Genomic DNA, 27,797 nt, shown 5'->3' with positions numbered 1-27,797 from the left:
TTAAAAAAAAATGTGGGTGGCACTGGGAGCAGGTGGGTAAAGTGTCTTGCCCAAGGACACAACGGCAGTGACTAGGATGGCAGAAGCGGGAATCGAACCTGCAACCCTCAAGTTGCTGGCACGGCCACTCTACCAACCGAGCTATACCGCTCCACGTCGTCATGTCTTTTGTAAGGATTGTGAATGATGGTCAAAATTCCAAAAAAGTGCAGTTCCCCTTTAAAAAAACAAGTGTCATTAACAGACTAGCAGCCAGGCTAGTGCATGATTGGATGTAAGAAACATAATTAAGTTAAAAGGCTCACCAGTTGATGGTCACATGACTGCCACGAGCATTATAAACAATCATTAAAATAAAAAATGAACCCTCTGTGATTCTTGATGACTATGACAGCAAAATTAAGTAATTTGTTGTTTATTAAAGTTAACATACAGAACACAGGAACAATGACGGTTGAATTAAAATAAATAAATAAATAAATAAATAAAGTTTAGGAAGGGAAATAGGATGATGGCACAGGTGCTGTGTTCCGTTCAGGTGGGGACTCTAAGAAGAAAGATCAAGTCAATGAAAGTGACAAAATGACACCTTCTCACCATCAAGAAGACTTTGCATGTGACGTGACGTCACCTCTGGGAGGCAGACTGGCTGGAAGGCCGTAGACTGGAATGCTGTCCGATAGCCTGAAATATTTGGGGTCCAGACCTGCAGATTGTCTAAAGGTGTCCAGAGAGCACATGCTTTAATGCATTGGTATTTATTGTAGACTTGAGGTGGGAGCAGGAAGACGCCACAACTCACGTGTGCTTAGGAACTGCACCTAGGTCAGAGGACGCCGCTTTGGAGGTTTGAGGATCAAATTGCGTCTGGAAAAAGATGGTGACCTGTCAGAGTCGTGTGTGTGTGTGTGTGTGTGTGTGTGTGTGTGTGGCTCAAGTGAAGAAGGAAGAACAACACAAAGAGGGCGACACCCTCACCCGTAGTCCAGCGGACGACAGCGCAGACGCACTCTCCAAAGGTTCTGGAAGGTGTGGCATCTCTGCAATCGGCTTCTCATTTAGCTGCCTGTGGAGACAACTGATGACTGACAAGACAAGACATGGACACAACGTAAGAACACTGAGACTAACTAATAAAACTTCTTCAGGTGCACCTGGACAGTCTAAGGCAGGGGTCACCAACGCGGTGCCCGCGGGCACCAGGTAGCTCGTAAGGACCAGATGAGTAGCCCGCTGGCCTGTTCTAAAAATAGCTCAAATAGCAGCACTTACCAGTGAGCTTTTTAATTTTATTTATTTACTAGCAGCTGGTCTTGCTTTGCTCGACATTTTTAATTCTAAGAGAGACAAAACTCAAATAGAATTAAAAAATCCAAGAAAATATTTTAAAGACTTGGTCTTCACTTGTTTAAATAAATTCATTAATTATTTTACTTTGCTTCTTATAACTTTCAGAAAGACAATTTTAGAGAAAAAATACAACCTTAAAAATGATTTTAGGATTTTTAAACACATATACCTTTTTACCTTTTAAATTCCTTCCTCTTCTTTCCTGACAATTTAAATCAATGTTCAAGTAAATTAATTTTTTTTTATTGTAAAGAATAATAAATACATTTTAATTTAATTCTTCATTTTAGCTTCTGTTTTTTCAACGAAGAATATTTGTGAAATATTTCTTCAAACTTATTATGAGTAAAATTCAAAAAAATTATTCTGGCTAATCTAGAAAATCTGTAGTATCAAATTTAAATCTTATTTCAAAGTCTTTTGAATTTCTTTTAAAATTTTTGTTCTGGAAAATCTAGAAGAAATAATGATTTGTCTTTGTTAGAAATATAGCTTGGTCCATCTATCCATCCATCCATTTTCTACCGCTTATTCCCTTTGGGGTCGCGGGGGCACTGGAGCCTATCTCAGCTACAATCGGGCGGAAGGCGGGGTACACCCTGGACAAGTCGCCACCTCATCGCTTGGTCCAATTTGTTATATATTCTAACAAACCTATTTAAAACATGTCATCAAAATTCTAAAATCAATCTTAATCAGGAAAAATTACTAATGTTCCATAAATTATTTTTTTTATTTTTTCAAAAAGATTCGAATTAGCTAGTTTTTCTCTTCTTTTTTTCGGTTGAATTTTGAATTTTAAAGAGTCGAAATTGAAGATAAACTATGTTTCAAAATTTAAGAGTCATTTTTTTCGTGTTTTCTCCTCTTTTAAACCGTTCAATTAAGTGTAAATATCATTAATTATTAATAATAACAGAGTTAAAGGTAAATTGAGCAAATTGGCTATTTCTGGCAATTTATTTAAGTGTGTATCAAACTGGTAGCCCTTCGCATTAATCACTACCCAAGAAGTAGCTCTTGGTTTCAAAAAGGTTGGTGACCCCTGGTCTAAGGAAAGAGTTCACGTGAAGCATTTACTTCTTAAAAGTAAAGTGAGAGACCTTCATGGAGGTCATGTTGCTGTGGAAGAAAGACTGGATGGACAAATGTCCTCACCGTTCTCTTTGGTTTTCAGCAAGTCTTTGTCTTCATTCAGCTGCTTTTGAAGCTTTTCAACCTGCCAACACACAGGCTGTGTCTCAATATACCAGTGCACTCAAATAGGTACACTGTGTTCAGTGCACTTAAAAAGTCCCTGAGAGCACAGATTTTGACATGGTCGGGTGGTCCCAAAACCATTATAAAAATAATAATACATTTTATTTGGTATAGCGCTCTTCTCAGTACTCAAAGACGCTTTACAGGATAAAAAATTAAAATATAAAACAGTTCAAAGTAATAATATAAAATACAGGAAATATAAAAGCAGTACTATTTCTAGCTTTGAACATCACTAATAGAGTATGCAATTCTACAATGTCTTTTAGTTGTAATAATCCTGACCTAATGAAGAGTGGATTTGTGTGGTCTCTGTATCTTACTGTAAACATTAATAGGAATTACTCTTTTCTGTGAAAGAAATAAAGGCATTATGTTGCTGTGATATGTATTTCCCCGTATTTCTGCACAATAACTGAAATAAGTTATAAGTCATTGTGTTATACGGGAAACTGTATTTAACCTTGTTCAAAATAAATACGCTTATTTTTCACATTCAATATATGAGCTTTCCATGTCAACTTTTCATCTAAGATGACCCCAAGAAATCTGATTTCAGACACCTTCTCAATGTTCACATTGTTTATGGATAAATGGATAATGGTGCGAGTAATTGCCTTCTGCTGCTTGGTGGCCTCGAGCGCCTCGCTGGTATGGACCACCTGCTGCTCCAGCACGCCCACCCTCATCTGGAGCTGGTTGGCCAGACGCTCCTTCTCGTGGAGGGTTGTGTGGAGAGAGTGGATCTCCTTCTCCAGAGACTCCACCTGCTGCTTGAAGTGCCGACAATGCTGCACACAACATACCTCCCTGATTACCTCATCACCATTTGTAACCTCGCAGTTTTCCAAATAGACCAGTTCACGGTATTCGAAAGTGGTAAAAAATTATAATCTCACTAAATAAAACACAATATTGATGGGCAATCTTGTTTCTTAAACCCTGATTTTATTTTGGAGACTCCACAGTCCTGTTCCATGCAGTTAGATTTCAGTGCATTTTAAAGAACTACCAACATACTCTGAAGTCTGCGCTCTACTGAAACATGTGAAAGTTCCAGTGATCACAAAGAACAGAAGAGCTTGCGCCATTATTGTAGTCCGTACCTGCTTGGCACCCGTCAGCTTGCATTTGAGCTCGTCGATGGCCGACCCGTCTTTGTACCTCCCTTGCGTCAGGTCCTGGCAGGGTTTCTCCAGTTCTGCCAGGCGTGTTTGAAACTGCTGGCGATCGCTCTCCAGCTTGTGGCTCAGCTCCTGCTTCTCTAGTCGGCTCTGTATCTGCAGGAGAACTCACGCTTTGTTACTCGCATCCTCTAATGGTGTTTTTCAACCTTTCTTGAGCCAAGGCACATTTTTTGCGTTTAAAAAATGCGGAGGCACACCACCAGCAGAAATCATTAAAAAATTAAACTCAGTTGACAGTAAAAAATCGTCGTTGCAATTGTTGGATATGACTTTAAAGCATAACCAAGCATGCATCACTATAGCTCTTGTCTCAAAGTAGGTGTACTGTCACCACCTGTCACATCACACCATGACTCTTTTTGAGTTTTTTGGTGTTTTCCTGTGTGTAGTGTTTTACTTCTTGTCTTGCGCTCCTATTTTGGTGGCTTTTTCTCTTTTTTGGGTATTTTCCTGTAGCAGTTTCATGTCTTCCTTTGAGCGATATTCCCCGCATCTGCTTTGGTTTAGTAATCAAGAATATTTAAGTTGTTGCTATCCTTCTTTGTGGGGACATTGTTGATTGTCGTGTCATGTTCGGATGTACTTTGTGGACGCCATCTTTGCTCAACACGCTGTAAGTCTTTGCTGTCGTCCAGCATTTTGTTTTTGTTTACTTAGTAGCCAGTTCAGGTTTAGTTTTGTTCCCTAAGCTTCAATGCCTTTTGCTTAGTTTTGGTTTTAGCATTAGATACCTTTTTACCTGCATTATGCCTCCCACTGTCATCTGCATATTGGGATCACAACAAACCATGTTCCGACATCTACAAAGCAATTAGCTACCTACTGATGTGGAAGAGTATTACACGGTTACTCTGCCGAGTTCTAGACAGCACCGACACTCAACAACAACACATTATTTGCAGACTATAATGACTTGTTTGCCAAAAATATTTTTACCCCAAGTAGGTGAACTTACATAATCCCCCACGGCACACCAGAATGTATCTCACGGCACACTAGTGTGCCACGGCACAGTGGTTGAAAAACACCGCTCTAACACATCTGGAAGGCGTTTTGAGAGGTGGGAGGGGTCTTACCTCCGCCACCTTCTCCTTCTCGGACTCCAGCCGCTCCGAGTGAAGGTTGGACAGCAATTTGGTCTGAAGTCTCGATTCCAAATGCTGCTCGTCCAACTCTTTGGTCTTCTCTGACAGAGTCTGATGGACATTTGTAAAATCAACACAAAAACGACGTAAATTTTGATGCATTTTGTACATTGAAGATGCTAAAACTAATGGATTGTATGTCCGTATGTGCTAAACTATTTGAATAAAACATCTCAGCTTTGTGTTACAGGTGACAAGGCAAATTAGTGTGATTTTTATATAATTAATAATGAAATTATTATTACAGGGCCACACATTGGACCCTAGAGATGTCCGATAATGGCTTTCTTACCGCTATCCGATATTGTCCAACTCTTAATTACCGATACCGGGAATTGGTACCGTATCGGTTGAAATGTGAACGGTACCCATCTCTAATAGCAATATTTACCCACTTTTTCAATAGTGCATTGCAACAGAGCATTATCACCAGCATTGTTGCCATTAAATATAATCCTACTTTTGTCCCCCACTTCTTGATTTTACATTGATTGAAATTAATTGGTTATAAGGCTGATTGATTTTGAGGAAAAAAGTAATTTGAGATTTTTCTCTCAAAATTGCAATTCGATTTGCGAATTTTATACACGCAGATAAATGCATGAAACTGTGAAAACAACAAGTGAAGGAAGACATGTGGATCAAAAAAGTTGGTCTAAGTCTAATATGAATTTTGGGTCATAAAGCCCAGCCATAGTCTGTATCTTTTCCCCTTTCAATTGAGCAGCTGATTACCTTGTTGCTTTTTGTTTGGCAGTCCCTTCCCTCCCGCTACATAGCCAAAATGGTGACTATTGAGGGTGGGAAGTGTCCAGCAATCAACATGAGTGCAGGGTCCGGATACTGAACGTGCACTGTCTTTTTCCGTACTCCTCGGTGTGAATGCACTCTAAAGACTAAATCTAAGTACGGATGTGGTGGAATTGAGACACAGCAGCAGACAAGTGTGGCAGCCATATTGCATCAAGACTGGAATATGTTGCAAAGACACACCAGCACGCACCTGCTGGTCCTTGCTGGAGAGCTGCTGCTGAGTCTCATGGAGGTCTTTTTCAGTCTGCTCAAGTTTGGCCTGGGTCTCCTGGAGGATCTTCTGCTGTTTCTTCAGCTCAACGTCCGTGTTATGGAGTTTGACCACCAGAGTTTCCACCTCATGTCTATACTTTTTCTCATCATTCATTAACGTATCGATGACGTAGTAGCCCTGAGGAGAGGAGCACAGTTCACCATGTTGCGATCACTATCAGTGACTTACTGAGACTACGGCTGTGTCTCAAATGAAATTTTTCTGTCAGTACACTTCAACATGTACGTACATTATGTACACTGTGTACTCGAGTATTGATAGTGTAGTGCTGTGCCAAATCCATTGTTGTCGTTGCGCTCATACAAAAAAAACGATTGCAATATCTATATGGTTCCTCTTCTTCTTTTTATTGGTGAATTGCAACCACTGGAGTTTGTCCCTCCCCTTCTGCTACGTGGCCAAGACGGTGCGGATTGAAGGTAAGTGTCCATCTTTGCACTCACCTTCTGAGGTGTGTTAAAGGGGAACTGCCCTATTTTGTAATTTTGCCTATCGTTCACGATCATTCTGGGTATCACCGCATCTTATCTGTCCTGTCTTTTAACAAAGAAACAAGGAAGTCACAATCTTCGTTCAATGAATGTTCTGCAATTTGTCGTCCCCAAAGTAAGAACTGAATTGGGCAAGAAAGCATTTAGGTTTTCAGCAGCGAAGGCTTGGAATAACCTACAATCCAATCTTCAACTTCAAACCCTTGTTACATTAAATGAGTTTAAAGCTTCTGTGAAAGGATTGCAGTCTACCTTGTCTGTATGCACATGTGTTATGTTAGCAAGTTTTAATGTTGTAAGTTTGATGTTTTATGTGTTGTTTACTGTTTTTAATATAGCCTTGCTGCTGCCCTCTTGGCCAGGTCTCCCTTGGAAAAGAGATCTTTGATCTCAATGGGATTTTACCTGGTTAAATAAAGGCTAAATAAAAATAATAAAATGAAAGACATGATGACGGATGGATTAAAAAAAAAGAAAGAATTCTAAACATGAAATAAATGCGATCAAAAGTCCGCTTACATATGCCTGTCGGATTATATTCTCAGCCATCTACTTTCCAGGTGAGATGCATGATCTACAATAAACTTACAGGGATCAGGGAAGGAGGAAACAGCAGACTACACGATGATGTAAACATAGGCACATCTGGAAGTGATCATGGCACCGCTATAAATAGTTTGTCCGCGTTAGCGCATTTAATAATAATATCACTAATACTTGGTTACCGGTAATATTCAAGTCACGAAATGTAAATGGAGAGTCGTTGGCGCTTTTTGAATGGTTATTTATCGGATTTTATGGGCGTAATAGTGGAGCTCCAATTGGCTCCGCTGTAAGCAGACTTTTATTTATATTTATATTTACTCAATATTTAGAATGCATTAACAAAATGACTGAACGGTAGACAAAATTCCAAAAAAAAGTCCAGTACCCCTTTAAGTGCAACATCTGCCAGTGCACTGCATTTTGCCATACTTCCCAGAGTGAACATACTTATGCACGCTAAAGGATGAGCATGGATGTGCGCCAATTAAAACAGCCTCATTACATCGTTGTATTTCTACAGCATGTTCACTTAATACACACATTCTTCTTCACATGTTCAACATATTCCCACTTGAAGCCAAACCACTGCTAGACGATGGACCCCCTGCTGTTTTTTTTGGGAATTAATTCTTCCTTCATTTGTTACCAGATTCACACCTTCTTTCTCTCGTATTACCACTCGCACCACAGCTAACTTTAGCCCTGCTGCTACCTCTCTGCTGCGCGAGGGCGTATACGTATGTAACGTATGACGTGACAATATGTGACGTATGTAAGAAGGTGCGCTCGCTGTCTGTGAGAAGGACAGACAAGAAAGAGTGGGAAGAGCCTGTAGTGTAATGCCAGCAGCTAAAAGCAACCGCGTGAGAACGTATACTCGAATATCACGATAGTCATTTTCTATATCGCACAGAGACAAACCCGCGATATATCGCGTATATCGATATATCGCCCAGCCCTACATCACATACTTTAATTTTTTTTTCTTTACAACATGTCCAAAAAGGAGTAGGAAGAAGCAACGTTTATTTAATCCTACCTAGGGTTGCAAAATTCCGGGAAAATTCAAAGTTGGAAACTTTCCATGGGAATTAACGGGAATAAACATTGAATGCAACATGCTAGATCTTGCAGCGTGATTATTAGCTAAAACAACCTGATTTAATGCAAATTCAGTCGAATTTCAACCCTGCACTGTGCATTCCTCCATCACATGTGCAGTGCATTCCCAGCATGCTACACACTACAGCAGGGCTATTGAGGCCACACTAGCATTTGAGCCCAAGGACTTCATCCAGTCAGGTAAGTGTTGATGATATTACTGGGGTAAATATATTTGATCTATAGTATTTAAGTGTAATAGAGGTGTAATTGCTTGTTACTGTATGACTGTAGACTACTCCAGCAGACTTCCACTCAAGCTGTTCCTGTACTTGTTCAATGATTTTGGGACCAATATCTCTAGCTAGCTAGGTTTATGTACCACCACAGTCTCAAAATGAACCAAAAATATTTCTCCGTTAGCCGTGATGCTAATTTTCCTCTATGTTAAATCCCATTCATTTATGCTAACAACGTTAGCGATCCGAATTTACCTTTTTTGTGATGTGTAAAGTGTAACTAGCAAATACTAAATCAAAAGGTGTAGTTTCCTCTGCCTTCTGTTCTGCTAGCCATTCTGTTGTCATACAAGAATGTAGCTTATAGTTTGATTTAGCATGCTGATTGACTGTTCATTTATTCATCTAGCCTATTTCTATTCATTTGTCCATCAGTCAAATATTTTTAAAGACTACTCCAATTGTTTAGCTGACTATTTATATCTGTGTGTGGCATTGCATTAGTGTTTTACAAGCTTCTCATCATATTCTACACAATAAGATGGACGGTGTCCAACTTTGAATAATCAAAAAATTGTCAAAATTTCCAAACTTCCAGAGTTTAACTTCCCGTGGTAAATTTCCGGAAATTTACTGGAAACTTTCCACCCCTTTGCAACCCTTATCCTACCCCTTTTCCACTTCATAGCAATTACCAACATATATGTTCTTCTCTCGTTCTTTATAGCCATACGTTAAAGGTTCGAAAATTCCTTCAATAACCCATTTTATTACTTTCATATTTCATCCGTGACAGTCTGTTGAAGTCTTACTTACATTTCTTTACAATTTTGATTATTTCCTCTTTTGTCACATTATTTAGGAACATTTCTATTTATTGTGTCATTTAGGTACCTAACTGACCTGGTTTTTCAAACCCTTAGCTCTAAATAGGTTCCTATATTTACAGAGTAGTCATTAAAGTGTTCTACCGCTTCGTTCATATTGTCATTTTTTATGTTTTCGTCTATAAAGTTTTGAGGGTAACCTTTCTTAGTGCCATTTTTAATAATACTATTCAGGATGCCTCATGTTGCTCTAATATGATGTTTGTTCCTGTCTAATAAATGACTCTTATATTATTTTCAACATGTTCCTAGTTAGCTTGTTTTAATACTCTTTGTGTGAATGACAAGCACTTTGGCATGCTCCACAGCACACAGTTTGCATCCGATCGGAACCATTCAAGTATCGAAACGTTCGGCTCGACCGGTAAACGTGAACTGCCCCAAAAAAAATAAAAATGAAAAAAATAATGTTTATTACCCAGAATTCCCGGTTTTCCGAGTCATTTTTCTCATTGAAAATGAAGGGGCGGTATAGCTCGGTTGGTAGAGTGGCCGTACCAGCAACTTGAGGGTTCCAGGTTCGATCCCAGCTTCTGCCATCCTAGTCACTGCTGTTGTGTCCTTGGGCAAGACACTTTACCCACCTGCTCCCAGTGCCACCCACATTGGTTTAAATGTAACTTAGATATTGGGTTTCACTATGTAAAGCGCTTTGAGTCACTAGAGAAAAGCGCTATATAAATATAATTCACTTCACTTCACTTTTTCGAACTTGCACAATTTCCACATTTCTCAGCCGATTTCAACCGTTCCACAATCCACACACTCCACTGACCTTTCCGATCAAACCATCGCTACCAAGTTTAAAAAAATTCCAGGATTTCCAAAGCTCTATTTTACCTCTTCCTGGAAAGCTTTCACAGTCCACATTTTTCAACGGTTTTTGACCATTCATCCTTCAAAACTTTCTTCTTAATTGGGACAACAAAACTACAGTTTTTCTTTCCGTACAAATTCCTGATTTTCCTGAAATACCCATTCAAATTTAACCTGTTACTACGTCAACATTTATCAACCGTTTTGAAAAATTCCAACAACAACCCATTCATCATATCATCTAGGACAGTGATTTTCAACCACTGTGCCGCGGCACACTAGTGTGCCGTGAGATATTGTCTGGTGTGCCGTGGGAAATTATGTAACTTCACCTAATTGGTCCAAAAAGATTTTTTGCAAATCAATAATCATAATAATGTGCCGTTGTCTAGTGCCTGTGCTGTGTAGAGCTTGGCAGGGTAATCTTGTAATACTCCATACCAGTAGGTGGCAGCAGGTAGTTCATTGCTTTGTAGAAGTCGGAACGTGTCGAGGATGGTTTGTCGTGATCCCAATATACAGAGCACAGTGGGAGACAGCGTGCAGGTAAAAAGGTATGTAACGCTTAAACCAAAAAATAACAAAAGGCAAGTCCCGCTAGGAAAAGGCACTGAAGCATAGAAATGGCTATGTAAAACAAAAGTAAAACTGAACTAGCTACAAAGTCAACAAACACAGAATGCTGGACGACAGCAAAAACTTACAGCGTGTGGAGCAAAGACGGCATCCACAAAGCACATCCGTACATGACATGACAATCAACAATGTCCCCACAAAGAAGGATAGCGTACGCATAACTTAAATAGTCTTGATCGTGAAAACAAAGCAGGTGCGGGCAATAGCACTCAAAGGAAGGCATGAAGTTGCTACAGGAGAACACCAACAAAACAGGAAGGGTCACCAAAATAACAGCGCAAGACAGGTGCTAAATCACGACACACAGGAAACAACAACAAACTCAAAATAAGGCCTGACAACTTGGTGGAGTTTCATTGTTTAACCTTTTCTGCTGGTGGTGTGCCTCCGTATTTTTTTTATGAAAAAAATGTGCCTTGGCTCAAAAAAGGTTGAAAAACACTGATCTAGAACAATTGTTGTATAACTTATTATTTCAAAAATACCCGTTTATCTCGAAATTCCCTTTCAAATGAATGGACATAGTCATTGTTTTACAATGCCCAAAATTCTCAAAATTATGCACCATTTTTTTTTACCCGATTCCGACCTTTTCACCACACTGCTCTTCACATATGTCGAACGCAAAACATGCTGAGCCTTTCCAATTAAATACTCTATTTTAATTTATTTCAATGGCTGGCGCTGGTTTAAGATACAAGTGTTTTGAGTTGAGAGCTCCGCCACAGAACCAATTAAACTTGTAAGTTGAGGTAGTACTGCATATTTGTATACGCATCAGTTTTGGAGCACACCAACCTTGAGAGATGTCAGAGATGCAGCCAGATACTCATTGACTTCTCTGTCTGAGCCTGGCTTGAGCCTCAGGGTCAGGCGGTTCGTGTCTTGGTAGGAACATCTCTCTATTACACAGAACTTGGCGGGGCCTTGGAGTGAGGCAGAGTCACTAGAAAGAAGCAGCTGGAACCTGCAGCCCAAAAACCCAACAAACACACGTCGCAATTTATTGTGCATGCTGTGTATTTTCACGATAAGACATTAACCGCATGCATCCTAAAGTTCACATTAGGAGGAGGATACCTGACATGTACACCTTTATTTATTTACATTCCTACCTGGGATGGCTGGACTTCTGCTCGGACCGACATTCATTAAAATACTCAATGAGCATGTCGGGAAATGATGTGAATTCCAACCGAATTCTCTGCTGCACTTTTATACTGTGCAATTAGACGAAAGAAAAAAAGTCAAAAAAGGCAACAAGTTAATTAGTGGAAAGAACGACTTCTGACAAAAACCTTTGAAAATCTTCTTCTGAAATGTGGAGGCTGTAGAGAAAACATGGATCCACGTCATCCGTCAACCTCACAAGAAGATCCTGATGGACGCAAAGAGCAGAGAGAAAAGTTGACCGTCAGGTAAGATACAGTACAATATGTTATGTTTCTTTTGGGACATACTTAAAAAGTTACATTAAGGAACATCACAGAATTACATTTACAGAATTCACCATGTCCGAAAAGGAGTGTGAAGAAGCAGATCTTATTTAATCTCATTGTAATAGGAGTGTGCCGATACATTGATACTTCGATGCGATACGTGACGATTAATATCGATTGGAGGTTTGTTTACTTTATTTAGGTTACTTTACAGTATTAGTACCCGAAGGTAAACTTGTTTTGCAGCCAGCAAGATCAGGACATCCATTTAAACATAGAGAGAAGGTAACATCTTAGATATGCAATACAAAGACCTACCACATAACAAGCATCATAAACATTTCCAAGATCACAAAATAGTACCATTTGTGTCCAAATGTTTGAAAAGCATATCTAAAAGAGTTACAGTGGCATCCTCCAGCCCTCTGTGGACTCAATATGCAAACTGCAGAGGATCTAATTCTCTTAGTCTGTTTTAAAATCTCAGTCCTGACCATCTTCTCTAATATCTTCATAACAATGGAGGTCAAAGCCACTGGTCTAAACTCATTTAACATTTTTGGTGTGTTAGTTTTGGGGACAGGAACTACCACAGCATATCTCCAAAGCTCAGGGACATGTGTCTGTAGGGACTTATTACAAAGATAAAAACATACAGGACTTAGCTCATGGTTCTCATTTGCTGCACTGCATTGCCACCATGGCAGAAAAACAGCAAGAATAAAACAATCCACAAAGCGGTAAAATATGCAATATCCATTTTTGATTGGTTGAACTAAGAGTACATAAACACTTATGATAAAAAGCAAAAACACATGTCAATAAAAGCTTTAAAAAAGAGAAAAGACACTCACTACCCTGCCTTGCAATTGCAGTTCATTTAATGGAATGGTGAAAACACAGCCAACCTTGTTCTTAGAAACCCTGAATGGGACAAAAGATGCACCGATAATGGTGACAATCATTTAATAATTGAATGTTAGCACACTGAATCGGACCGTGAGATGCCGAACCGTGGATTTCAACAGGATGCATAACCGCACCGCCACTGCGGCGAATTCTTTCGGTTTCCATTCAAGTCTATGATACTAATCATTTCAGTCTCAGTTATCGTCAATGACTTATTTTACCCTGACAAAAATAAGAAGATAACTAATCAAAACAAATACACAATGACTGAAACATGACAAAGTTAACTGACATTTTAATTTAGTCAACCAATAAAAACAAGACTCAAATCTTATGCTTCACTAATAGTGTCTAGTCTTAGTATTTGATTTGTTTTAATGGCTAAGTTTCTATTAAGTGTGTAACAAAATCTGTTATTATTTATTTCTGCCGGGCGTTGTGGCGTCCTACTGTTCAGTGGTCCTCGACTCGTTCCCTCCCATTATAGAAGATCACTGTGGTTTAAGAGAGCACAGACCCTGGGTTCAATGTACCGTGTTTCCCACACATTCATTTATTTGTGGCGGCCCGCCACGAAAGAAATAAGGCCGCCACAAATTTAAAAAAAAATTGTTTGTGTCCTGTCAAGCTTCTCAGGCAAATCATATAGTTGATGTAGATGCCCATATCGGCTGTTTAGGTTTACTTTACAAAAGAGAAGTGTAGGATCAAGATTTTTGGAGCTCTTTGTTCAGTGGATCAGATGTTTGATGAAGCTTTGTGTCTATCTACCACCACTACTGTTTTCTGTTTATTTGTTACTGACTGTGGCAGGACACCTCTGCCTCTGTTTCACTTTATGTTGCTGGTAAATAATATGGTTGTAGTAGTAGGCTAAAGTTAAATGATTTAGTATGCACTAATTAAAGGGGCAGAGCTTTAGGAGACATTTTAGCTTTTATATTTTTATAAGATATATTTTTTGTAAGAACCACAATTAATAAATATATTTCAGTGAATAACTTATTAGTTTTTTCTTGCCCTGATGTGGGATCTGAGCCGAGGATCGGGATGTCGTTGTGGCTTGTGCAGCCCTTTGAGACATTTGTAACTGTATGTTAGATCCACTATGGACTGGACTCTCACTATTATGTTAGATCCACCATGGACTGGACTCTCACTATTATGTTAGATCCACTATGGACTGGACTCTCACTATTATGTTAGATCCACTATAGACTGCACTCTCACTATTATGTTAGATCCACTATGGACTGCACTCTCACTATTATGTTAGATCCACTATGGACTGCACTCTCACTATTATGGTAGATCCACTATGGACTGGACTCTCACTATTATGTTAGATCCACTATGGACTGGACTCTCACTATTATGTTAGATCCACTATGGACTGGACTCTCACATTATTATGTTAGATCCACTATGGACTGGACTCTCACACTATTATGTTAGATCCACTATGGACTGGACTCTCACTTTATTATGTTAGATCCACTATGGACTGCACTCTCACTATTATGCTAGATCCACTATGGACTGGACTCTCACTATTATGTTAGATCCACTATGGACTGGACTCTCACATTATTATGTTAGATCCACTATGGACTGGACTCTCACTATTATGTTAGATCCACTATGGACTGGACTCTCACTATTATGTTAGATCCACTATGGACTGGACTCTCACACTATTATGTTAGATCCACTATGGACTGGACTCTCACATTATTATGTTAGATCCACTATGGACTGGACTCTCACTATTATGTTAGATCCACTATGGACTGGACTCTCACTATTATGTTAGATCTACTATGGACTGCACTCTCACTATTATGTTAGATCCACTATGGACTGGACTCTCACATTATTATGTTAGATCCATTATAGACTGGACTCTCACTATTATGTTAGATCCACTATGGACTGCACTCTCACTATTATGTTAGATCCACTATGGACTGGACTCTCACTATTATGTTAGATCCACTATGGACTGGACTCTCACACTATTATGTTAGATCCACTATGGACTGCACTCTCACTATTATGTTAGATCCACTATAGACTGCACTCTCACTATTATGTTAGATCCACTATGGACTGGACTGTCACTATTATGTTAGATCCACTATGGACTGGACTCTCACTATTATGTTAGATCCACTATGGACTGGACTCTCACATTGTTATGTTAGATCCACTATGGACTGGACTCTCACTAATATGTTAGATCCACTATGGACTGCACTCTCACTATTATGTTAGATCCACTATGGACTGGACTCTCACTATTATGTTAGATCCACTATAGACTGCACTCTCACTATTATGTTAGATCCACTATGGACTGCACTCTCACATTATTATGTTAGATCCATTATAGACTGGACTCTCACTATTATGTTAGATCCACTATGGACTGCACTCTCACTATTATGTTAGATCCATTATAGACTGGACTCTCACTATTATGTTAGATCCACTATGGACTGCACTCTCACTATTATGTTAGATCCATTATGGACTGGACTCTCACTATTATGTTAGATCCACTATGGACTGGACTCTCACACTATTATGTTAGATCCACTATGGACTGGACTCTCACATTATTATGTTAGATCCACTATGGAATGGACTCTCACTATTATGTTAGATCCACTATGGACTGGACTCTCACTATTATGTTAGATCCACCATGGACTGGACTCTCACTATTATGTTAGATCCACTATGGACTGGACTCTCACTATTATGTTAGATCCACTATGGACTGGACTCTCACATTATTAACCGTATCCAATCGGTCACCAAAGGGGCGGTACCCCCCACATCTGCGGCCCCTCCCAGTGTTTCACGTTGTTCCCATTGGGTTGAGTTTTTTCTTGCCCTGATGTGGGATCTGAGCCGAGGATCGGGATGTCGTTGTGGCTTGTGCAGCCCTTTGAGACATTTGTAACTAATAGCTATTTGAGCAAGCTTTGACTGACTGATTGATCCCACAATGGGCAAATTATGCGGTTGCAGTGCAGATACAAAAAGTCCAAGTGCATGTAAAAGACCCAAATAAGAGAGCTGACTCCGTCCTCAGCTGCCCACTAGCTTTCAGCCCACTATTTTGATCACAGTGCATCTTCTCAAGAGACAATGCCATGGAAATTAAAGGTCAGTGTACAGCAGTACAGATGTACTACTTTACACTGATTGTAAAATGTCTAAATCAGAAGTCTTCAACCAGTCATTGGTGGAGCTAAGGATAATATTTGAATATTGTCTTTAATATTGTTGTGCATCACTTTGGAAACATTTTTGTTGTTTAAATGTGCTATATAAATGAAGTGGATTGGATTCAACCAGTAGCTGAATTGGCGGCTGGTTGCATCAGCTCTTTGTTCTTTAATGTTCTTTAATGTTTCCCTTTTGTTAACATATTTTTGTGGGCTTTTCAATCTACATTATGTTCTCATTGTGAGATCAAACAAAGTCTAACCAAGCTTCCGGTTGCTCGCCACTTTATTTTTTGGGGCGGTATAGCTTGGTTGGTAGAGTGGCCGTGCCAGCAACTTGAGGGTTCCAGGTTTGATTCCCGCTTGCGCCATCCTAATCACTGCCGTTGTGTCCTTGGGCAAGACACTTTACCCACCTGCTCCCAGTGCCACCCACACTGCTTTAAATGTAACTTAGATATTGGGTTGTCACTATGTAAAAGCGCTTTCAGTCACTAGAGAAAAGCGCTATATAAATATAATTCACTTCACTTCAATTAGGAAGCAGATCACTTTGTGCTGTTTTGTTGGTAATTTGTCATTAAATGGAGGCTTAATGTTTGAATTGAACGGTTTCACAAAGAGTTTAAGCGTATATTACTTGATCCTTTAAAGAGCGACTTAAAAAGTGAAGTATTTATATAGCGCTTTTTCTCTAGTGACTCAAAGCGCTTTTACATAGTGAAACCCAATATCTAAGTTACATTTAAAGCAGCGTGGGTGGCACTGGGAGCAGGTGGGTAAGGTGTCTTTCCCAAGGACACAGCGGCAGTGAGTAGGATGGCGGAAGCGGGAATCGAACCTGGAACCCTCAAGTTGCTGGCACGACCACTCTACCAACCGAGCTATACCACCCCAAAAATAAAGTGATTTTGTTTGATCTCACAATAAGAACATAATGTAGATTGAAAAGCCCACAAAATACGTTAAAATCAAAAGGGAAACATTAAAGAACATAGCAGATCAAAGAGCTGTCTTTCAACTAGTGGTTGAAAGACTCTGATTTAGACATTTTACAATCAGTGTAAAGTAGTACATGATTAAAAGAGTGAACTAGAAGCCAAAGCATACGACAAGATGAACAATATAGTTGTTGATGTTAAAATACAAAGTGTGGATACAACACTCCAGCGAACTTGCTTAGCATGTCAACACATTTCATTAAGAGCGAGCATGGGACGAAACTAATAAATATGTCACTTCACGGTTACTTCTGTGTATAATGTCAGGAATCCTACCTTTCTTCGCAGTCTCTGCACCTGACGGACACTTCAACAACTTCAGCGAAAATCTTCTCCATCTTTCCCGCCATTACATTCATTTCTCCTCTACTTCATCTTCTTCTTGTGATTTTATGGCGGTTGGCAAGCAACCTTGTGGTGAGCATTACCGCCACCTACTGTAATGGAGTGTGGATCGAGGTGGATTTCTACTCTAAATTCTTTTATTTAACCCAGTTTTTAAAAAATGTGTGTATTGCTTTATAACCTGTGTGTTCTGAGTGCAATCCTAATATATCTTCCACTGCTAACCTAATATTCTCTTTCACTAACTTATTTCCCAGTATTTCCCTTTCTCTATTATATTTTCTACAATGTATTAAAACATGTCTTACATTTTCTATCTGTTGGCAAGAATCACACAGTCCTGTAGCATGTTTCCCCATCAATTTCAATGAACTATTTAGATATGTATGTCCTAATCTCATTCTAGTAATAATGTCTTCTTCCTTCCTATTTCTATTGCCTCCTCTCATTACACCTACTCTCCTCTGGACTTTGTAATACTCTCTACCTTTTGTTTCCTTATTCCAATTATCCTGCCACTTTTTATTGTGTTCTATCTTAATGATGTTCTTCACTTCTTCTTTACTGTGCTTAATCTCCATGTTTACTTCTGTTTTAGTGGTTGCTTGTTTTGCGTACTTATCAGCTAATTCGTTCCCCTCAACTCCTACATGAGCAGGAACCCAAAGAAATGTTACCACACCTCCCGCTTTATTTATTCTGTAGACTGCCTGAACTATTTCATAAACTAAATCTTGTCTTGTTTCTGACTCTATGTTTTTTATGCTAGTCAATGCACTGCTGGAGTCCGAGCACACGACTGCTTTTCTTGCTTCATTTTCTTCTATCCAATTAATTGCCCTATAAATTGCTACCAATTCTCCCGCAAAAACAGATAATTTATCACTAATTATTTTATTTAATACTATGTTTCCTTGTGGAATAACAGCTGCTGCTCCTACCTTATTATTTATAGTTTTTGATGCATCTGTGTACACCATGATGTTGTCTAAAAACGTTTCCTCAATCCATTGTTCTATCTGGTAACTATTTAAATTTCTATTCTTTAGTAATTGCATGTTTACATTTGGGTTTTCATACATCCACGGTGGTATTGCGGCGATTGGTACTGTAGGGCTAACTTTAATATTATCAATTTGAACTTTATTACATGTGTCTCCTATTATCCACCCAAAACTATTCATTTTTTTCTTCTCTTTTTCTTGGCAGTTTAATAGTACTTGATGGGTTGGATGTCCTTGCTTGGACCCTTTTAAGTTTGCCCAATAAACTACTGACAGTTGATCTCTCCTCATATCTAAAGGTTTTTCATTCATCTCTACTTGTAATGCTGCAACTGGGGTTGATTTAGTAGCTCCACAACATAATCTTAAAGCCTGTGATTGGATCCTGTCTATTTTCCCAAGTAATGTTTTTGCAGCAGATTGATAAATAATGCATCCATAATCAATAACAGATCCTATTAAACTGATGTATATTGCTTTCAATGTCTGCCTATCAGCCCCCCAGTCTTTACCCCTCAAAGCCCTAATTACATTTAACACCTTTTTACTTTTCTCCACTATTTTGCTGATGTGGGTTGACCAGTTAATATTTTTATCAAACCATATACCCAAATATTTAAATACTTGTACCTCTTCTATATTTTCTCCATAGAGTTTAATTTGGATCTTGTTTTGTACTTTCCTCTTTGTAAAATGTATGACTTTTGTCTTTCCAACAGAGAATCTTAAACCCCACGCCGTTCCCCATTCTTGAACTTTATTTACCGCTTTTTGAATCTTCTTTTCTATATGATTAGTATTTCTACCTCTCTTCCACATCACTCCATCGTCAGCAAACAGTGCCACATCCACTAATCCTTCCACTTCACTAAAAACTTCATTTATCATTATTGAAAATAATACTGGACTTATTATACTCCCTTGCGGGGTCCCATTTTCCACTTCATATACTCTGCTGTATTCATTCTCTATTTTTACTAATATTTTTCTACTTGTTAAGAAGTCTTTTATCCGTCTATACATTTTCCCTCTAATCCCAATTATATTTAGTTTTATCAGCAACCCCTGTTTCCACAACATATCTGTCATGTCTGTGTTCATGTTTTTGTTTGGCCATGTGCTGTTTTGTTTTTTGGACACTTCCTTAGTTCCTGGTTTCACTTCCTGGTTTTGTTTTGTTTCCATGGTTACTCATTAGTTTCACCTGTTCCATGTTTGGACTCACACACACCTGTCTCACGTTTTCACATTGTCATGTCACGCACCTGTTCACAGTTAGTCACGCACCTGTTTTCACTTATCATGTCACTATATAGGCTTTTCTGTTTCTGTTGTTCGTCCTGGCGACATCATACATTCATGCCATGTTCACAGTTCCTTGTCACGTAAGTTTTTGTTTAAATGTTCATAGTCTAGTTTTCTACTTCCGCCATTGTGCGCGCCTTTTGTTTTCTAGTCAAGTTTTTTACCTCCGCTGTGAGCGCCTTTTGTTTGTACCTTTTGTTTGAGTTTATAGTAATAATTAAACTATGTCTTTACCTGCACGCCACGTCCGTTCCAATTCTTTTGCACCACGGGAGAGCAAACCACGCCAAAGACCGAGTCATGACAGATGTCGCCAGCATAAGAGCTCTCCCGCAAAAAATTTGGACAATTTTGACGAGGCAACGTGGGAGGTCCTCCGCGCGATGGAGGAAGAGACACTTCGCCATTCCCCCATGGAGCGCAGGGATCTCATGTGGGGTCCGACCGGCAAACTGGTGCCGATCAGCTCCCTTTGGCCCGGGGACGTTGGCACGTCATCCCTGTCCCGGAAGCGGCGCTCCAGACCGAGGATGTCAGGGAAGGTGAGCGAACAGCACGCTGCGCTCCTGCAGGCTCCTCCCCCTCCGGGCGGAAATGGAAATCAGCCAGCCTGGCAGCTCAAGGAGCACTCCACAGACCTGGAGATTGTTTTCCCAAATTCTTTACCGGTTCAATCCAAGCCACCCAAATTCCATGCCCCGCCCCCCAGGACTCATGCCACGCCCAAGTCAGAAAATTTTTTTTCACCCACAAAAGCCCAGGTGGGGGGGAAAGAAAGACATTTTGGACAATTTAGAGGGGAGGATTCTGCCCTCCTCCTGAACCCCCTCCGCCCACCCCAAAAGACGGTTCCAGACCGCGGGGAGCGCGTCTGGTATCCGCTCCTTGAGGGGGGGGCTAGGGCTGGGAATTGTTCAGGTGGGGTGGCTCAGCATCGTCACGCCAAGCCACAGCCTCCAGCACGACCACCACCACCTGTCTTTCGACCTGCCAAGCCACAGCCTCCAGCACGACCCCCACCACCTGTCTTTCGACCTGCCAAGCCACAGCCACCAGCACGACCACCACCACCAGTTTTTCGACCATGCCAAGATCCACCTGCTCCACGCCCAGCTCCACGCCAAGCACCACCAGTACCTGCTCCACGCCAAGCGCCACCAGTACCTGCTCCACGCCAAGCGCCACCAGTACCTGCTCCACGCCAAGCGCCGCCAGTACCTGCTCCACGCCAAGCGCCACAAGTACCTGCTCCACGCCAAGCGCCGCCAGTACCTGCTCCACGCCAAGCGCCGCCAGTACCTGCTCCACGCCAAGCGCCGCCAGTACCTGCTCCACGCCAAGCGCCGCCAGTACCTGCTCCACGCCAAGCGCCGCCAGTACCTGCTCCACGCCAAGCGCCGCCAGTACCTGCTCCACGCCAAGCGCCGCCAGTACCTGCTCCACGCCAAGCGCCGCCAGTACCTGCTCCACGCCAAGCGCCGCCAGTGGCTGCCCCACGACGCCAAGCGCCGCCAGTGGCTGCCCCACGACGCCAAGCGCCGCCAGTGGCTGCCCCACGACGCCAAGCGCCGCCCGTGGCTGCCCCACGCCGCCAAGCGCCGCCCGTGGCTGCCCCACGCCGCCAAGCGCCGCCCGTGGCTGCCCCACGCCGCCAAGCGCCGCCCGTGGCTGCCCCACGCCAAGACCAAAGCCAAGACCAAGACCCGCCAAGTGACCAAGACCAAGAACCGCCAAGGGACCAAGACCCGCCAAGTGACCAAGACCAAGACCCGCCAAGTGACCAAGACCAAGACCTGCCAAGTGACCAAGACCAAGACTCGCCAAGTGACCAAGACCAAGACCAAGTCCAAGCACCGCCACGCCAAGACCAACCACGCCAAGTCCAGGACCAAGACCAACCATGCCAAGACCAAGACCATGACCCACGCTGCCAAGACCAAGACCGCCAAGACAAAGACCCCCCACGCCAAGCTTCGCCGCCTGACGCACCACGCCAAGCTTCGCTGCCTGCCACGACAACGCGCCAAGCTTCGCTGCCTGCCACGACAATGCGCCCACCTCCTCGTCGGCCAAGGATGTGGCCATTCCATGGGCGTCCGCCACGCCAGGTGCGCCGACCTCCTCGTCTGCCACGAATGTGGCCATTCCCAGGTCGCCCACCTCGTCAGGTTCAGCGGCGGTCTACCCGCCGTCGCCACCTGACTCTGCCCCGGTGGATTCGGGGACACCTGGTCTGGCGACCCACCGCCATGTCCCCCTCCCCCCCTCCCATGACTCTTGATCCTGTTTTTTGTTTTTGGCCATCTGGGATCTGTCCGTAAGGGGGGGGTTCTGTCATGTCTGTGTTCATGTTTTTGTTTGGCCATGTGCTGTTTTGTTTTTTGGACACTTCCTTAGTTCCTGGTTTCACTTCCTGGTTTTGTTTTGTTTCCATGGTTACTCATTAGTTTCACCTGTTCCATGTTTGGACTCACACACACCTGTCTCACGTTTTCACAGTCATGTCACACACCTGTTCACAGTTAGTCACGCACCTGTTTTCACTTATCATGTCACTATATAGGCTTTTCTGTTTCTGTTGTTCGTCCTGGCGACATCATACATTCATGCCATGTTCACAGTTCCTTGTCACGTAAGTTTTTGTTTAAATGTTCATAGTCTAGTTTTCTACTTCCGCCATTGTGCGCGCCTTTTGTTTTCTAATCAAGTTTTTTACCTCCGCTGTGAGCGCCTTTTGTTTGTACCTTTTGTTTGAGTTTATAGTAATAATTAAACTATGTCTTTACCTGCACGCCACGTCCGTTCCAATTCTTTTGCACCACGGGAGAGCAAACCACGCCAAAGACCGAGTTATGACAATATCATAAGCTTTCTCTATATAAAAAAATACTGCAATTATACTTTCTTTATTTATTTGTCCCTTTCTAATTTCCTCTTCCAGCTGCACTGCTAGGTCGTTTGTTTCTTGCTTTGCGAAATCCACTTTGGTAGTTTTTTATTATTTCTTTTGACTCTAAATAATACACTAGTCTTTCATTAATCATTTTTTCCATTACTTTACCCAAATTTGAGGTCAATGCTATCGGCCTATAATTACCTGCCTCTTCCGGGTCTTTCCCTGGTTTGCATATCGGAATTATTACAGCTTCTTTCCACTCAATTTCCCTTCTTCATATATCCTATTATATAATTTCAAGACCACTTCTTTGCCAATGCTGCTTAAGTTTTTGATCATCTGATAACTCATCTGGTCTTTTCCTGGTGTTGTATTTTTAACATTTTTCAATATTCAAACCATTTCATTCAAAGAAAATTTCATATCTATAGTGTTGGTTAAACTATTATCATTGTCTTCCACCATTTCCCCAATATTTAAACTAATTGTTTCTTCTCTCTTTTGTTTTTCTACATTTCTCAAATTATCATTACTGTGCACTTTAACAAATGTCTTTGCTAAAAGTTCTGCTTTTTCTTTATTTTCTACCACACACCGTGTCCCATCTTTCATCACATGATTTTTATGTTCACTTCTGATCCCTGACATTTTCTTGATCATTCCCCACACTTGGCCTAAAGGAGTAGTTCTATTGAATGATTCACAAAACGTTCTCCAATAGTGTTTTTTTGTCTTTTTAATAACATACCTTACTTTAGCTTGGTGCCTTTTATATTGGATCATATCTTGGAAATTATGTGTTCTTCTCAATATTCTAAATGCTCTATTCCGTTCTTTTATTGCGTCTGTGCACGCTTGTGCCCACCACGGCACTATCTTCCTTCTTTTCCCTATACTACTCCTTGGTATGCTTTTTTTGGCTGCTTCTATTATGCACTTTGTAATATCTGTATTTAGTTGTTCAATATCTTGATTTATATCCACTTCCTTTAATGTCATGTCGGTACTTTCCCTAAATTGTCCCCAATCACCGTGATTATACTTCCATCTTCCTTCTTTTTTAGTGCTTTCTGTCCTTTGGTTTATGTTTATGTGAATGAAGATTGGGTAGTGATCACTTCCTATAGTGCTGTCTTTATTTACTTCCCACTCTACCTTTCCTGCTAACCCTTGTGACACCAGTGTTAAATCTATTGCTGTTTCTTTACCCGTAACTACATCTAATCTTGTTCCCGACCCATCATTCACACACACCAGTTCTTTTTCCTCCAAAAATGCTTCCAATGTTTCCCCATTCCAGTCATCCCTTTCACCCCACATTGTGCTATGTGCATTAAAGTCACCACACCAAATGATATTGCCACTCCAGTGCTCGACTATTTTTTCTAGTTGATGAATTTGTAATTTCTTGCACGGATTATAGAAGTTTAGCACTTTGTATCTTTCTTTATTATTCCATACTTCTACCCCTACTATTTCTAGTTCTTGTTTTTCTTTTAATATTGTATAATGCATGTCTTCTTTAATAAATATGGCACATCCTCCTCCTTGCCCATCATTCCTATCTTTACGTATTGTTACGTATCCTTTTATTATAAAGCTCAATTTTGGCTTCAGCCAGGTTTCTTGAATACATATTATATATGGTTTATTTTTCATATTATTAATATATTCCTTTAGTTCCTGTCCGTTTGCTACTAAACTTCTGGCATTCCACTGAATAATTAACATGGCGTTGGATTGTGGTAACATGACTCTGTCTCGTCTACTCTCTGTAGTTCACCTTGTACCTGTTCCCAAGACAGTTCTTTTAAATTTAAGAACTTTGCTGCTGCTTTGACAATTATTTTGATCTTCTCAGTTTTATTTCTTGCCTGTTCTGTACAGTTTATGACATATGCCAGGAACACAACTAGCTTGTCCATAGAAAGTCCTGTATTTGTTGCCTCTTGTTTTTTATTACTTGAACTATTGCCACTTCTGTCTCGTTCTGAACTATTCTCACTTCTATCTTGTTCTGCACTTTCTTGATTTCTTACTTTAACTGCCTCTGCGTATGTAATATTTCTTTCTACTCTGATTTGCTGTACTTCTGTTGCCTGTTTCCTAATGACACATCCCCCATACGCTGCAGTGTGATTCCCGCCACAGTTACAACATTTGACCAGGGGCCGTACTTATCAAGCTTCTTAGAATTACTCCTAAGAAGTCTGATAAGAGTTGACTTAAGAGTAAATAAATTCTTCGCTGAAAGCTGCACTTAAAAGTTAGTTATCAAGCGTCTTACTCACACTTTCACCGAAGTGTAGGACTGAATCTTAAGTGTCACACTCAGAGCTGAATTACGACATTACTATGTGCCGTAAACGGAATTTTAGGTGACGTCATTTCTGTGTCCATAGAAATGACCAATCACGGAAGGGAATCCGTTGTCTAAGAATAAAGAAATATCTTGGAAATATTTAAGTGGACAATGGGAGTGTATATTTTGACAATAAACTACAAAATAATACAAAACAAACTAGTCCCCGCCGGCACTCACGCTACCGCTCCCTCTCTTCTATCGCCCACACACTCACTGACGTCACTCACCTCACGGCCACACACATACGCTACTGTCATAACATTTTCTTTCCAATTCATTAATTAGGCAACTAATTTGAAACTGGTGTGGGTGGCTCTATATATACTAGCCCACTGCAGACACATGCAGAAATCAACAAGGAATCGAAAAGTATTAAATCTGTGACAAAAATAATAAAACGATACAGTTTGATCAGCTGCTCGTCATAAAAAAAAAAACATTGTTCCGTTCCCTGAACGTTCGCGCACATCTCTCTCGCCTCAGTGCCATCCCCTGCTGGCAACTCCTAACCACTTAAGACACCTCTGAAGGTCTCTTAAATATCGTGGAGAGTAGGAGTGATTCTTAGACTTAAGAACGTTGATAAAAAGCTTTTATTCTTAAGTTTGAGAGTAGGACTAAATTTCGCAAATTCTCAGGACTTAAGTGTAAAATGGCACTCTAAGAAGCTTGATAAGTACGGCCCCAGATCATTATCTCCACATTGTCCATATTCATGCTCCCCTCCACACCTTCCACATCTCAACTTAACATGACACACACTGGCTATGTGCCCATAGCGTTGGCACTTGAAGCAGCGTACTGGGGGTGGGACGTAAGCTCGAACATAAAAGCTTAAAAACCCAATCATGATTCTCTGCGGGAGGACTTCCTCGACAAACTGTGCTAATACTGATTCGCTCTCCATCTTTTCTCCATTTCTATATGCCATCATTCTTGCCAACATCTTGACAGTTCCCCCTTTTATTTGTCTTTTCAATTATTCTAAATGTTCACCTCTTGGAATTCCTGTCACTACTCCTCTTGCCCCCTTTCGTTCTCCCACTTCGATTTTTTCCTTTATTATCTTATTGCACAGTTTTTGCAACCGCATTGCTTTACTTTTTTGCTCTCCATTTTTGTTAACCAGTGTCATTAAACTTATGTCATTCATGTCTTGACTTGATTTAAATGTGTATATAATCCTATAATTATCTTCCATAGTCTTTTTCCTTTTTTCTACTTCTTCATCTTCTTCATGGGCTCTTTTAGCACTCGACTTTCCTTCATGCCCTCCGCTCCCCTTCTTTCCTTTCTCCCCTCTAGTCCTATCCACGTCCATACCTTCCTCATACATCCCGCCACTATCCCCTTCCATCTCGATCCAGTCACAAAACAGATTATGCACAACCGCCAAGAAGATTTGGATACTCTCACGTGTTTAGCCACCGCTCTTGGTTTACTTCCGCCTTCCGTCGACCAAGGCTTTTCTTCTTCTACTACTTCTACTTCTTCTTCTACTTCTTCCTGTCTAACGGCGGTTGGCATCCAGCTTAACGGCGCATTACCGCCACCTGCTGCACACTATTTGACCTTTTAAATCCCCATCGCAAAAAAACAAAAAACTAAATACAATTTAAATATCCAAAACAACTTCTGCATTTTAAAAGAACTCATATGTTGTAATTAATAATAATAATAATAATAATAATAGATTTTATTTGTATACGCACTTTACATTGAATGTGTTGCCCTGAAGTCAATCCTTAATATTATTTACATAATTACTTGATAATACTTTTGTATTAGTGACTGCAATGCTTTCATTTGGAGCTAAAGTTGTTTTTATTTATTATACGCTATAATCGGTAAACAGAAGTTAGGCGATGTCACTTTTGCTAAATTACTTCCTGTTGGTTGACTTCCGGTATTCGTTCGAAAGCAAGTCGTATTGATTGATTGATTGAGACTTTTATTAGTAGATTGCACAGTGAAGTACATATTCCGTACAATTGACCACTAAATGGTAACACCCCAATAAGTTTTTGAACTTGTTTAAGTCCACTAAATTGATTCATGATACAGATATATACTATCATCATAATACAGTCATCATACAAGTTAATCATCAGAGTATATACATTGAATTATTTACATTATTTACAATCCGGGGTGTGGGATGTGGAGGGGGGGTGGTTAGGTTTTTGTTGTTATCATCACTTCAGTCATCAACAATTGAGAGCAGAGAAATGGACATTGGAACAGTGTAGGACTGACTTGGTAGGATATGCACAGCAAGTAGTGGACATAGAGCAGGGGTCTCAAACACGCGGCCCGCGAGACGTTATTTTGCGGCCCCCACCTTAATATGAAAGTTTAATGTTAGTGGGCCCGCGAGTTTTAAAGGAATGGCGCTTGACAGCCTTGTGTGCGGAGCTGAAGGAATCTACCAATCACGGTATGGCGAGGGTGTGCCGTGATGGCACTGCCTTAAGTGTCCTCTAGAAACTGTCACCACATAATCTTTTTCTCCGTACTAACGACGTGCCGGCCCAGACACATGTTATGTGAGG

At 40.7% G+C, this 27,797-nt stretch overlaps 2 protein-coding genes across 3 annotated transcripts in view; one reads left to right on the top strand and one right to left on the bottom strand.

Annotated features, from left to right (window-relative positions):
- LOC133644061 (spindle assembly abnormal protein 6 homolog) lies at nt 1-26,772 on the bottom strand. Its single transcript, XM_062038385.1, has 13 exons — nt 26,662-26,772; nt 12,044-12,123; nt 11,861-11,965; nt 11,544-11,712; nt 5,946-6,146; nt 4,874-4,993; nt 3,717-3,890; nt 3,228-3,401; nt 2,509-2,569; nt 979-1,085; nt 803-867; nt 632-717; nt 1-547 (listed from the first exon to the last, which is right to left on the bottom strand). Exons 1-13 carry the CDS (start codon nt 26,770-26,772, stop codon nt 492-494), a joined length of 1,509 nt encoding a protein of 502 aa, XP_061894369.1. The 3' UTR covers nt 1-491.
- LOC133644518 (leucine-rich repeat-containing protein 24-like) overlaps nt 1-27,797 on the top strand; it is a 63,685-nt gene that overhangs the window by 33,123 nt on the left and 2,765 nt on the right. Inside the window, exon 2 of one of the 2 annotated variants that reach the window (XM_062039051.1) lies at nt 3,170-3,528. The exons of the other annotated variant lie outside the window; for it this stretch is intronic. The gene's annotated coding sequence lies outside the window, so the exon portion shown is untranslated. Of the gene's footprint in view, nt 1-3,169; nt 3,529-27,797 lie in introns of those variants that run through there. 2 annotated transcript variants of the gene reach the window in all.

Source organism: Entelurus aequoreus, linkage group LG27 (genome assembly GCF_033978785.1).
Source record: "Entelurus aequoreus isolate RoL-2023_Sb linkage group LG27, RoL_Eaeq_v1.1, whole genome shotgun sequence".
In the NCBI taxonomy this organism is placed as follows: domain Eukaryota; kingdom Metazoa; phylum Chordata; class Actinopteri; order Syngnathiformes; family Syngnathidae; genus Entelurus; species Entelurus aequoreus.
The sequence above is the reverse complement of the archived record's forward strand: the minus strand, read 5'-3'. Positions and strand labels throughout refer to the sequence as shown.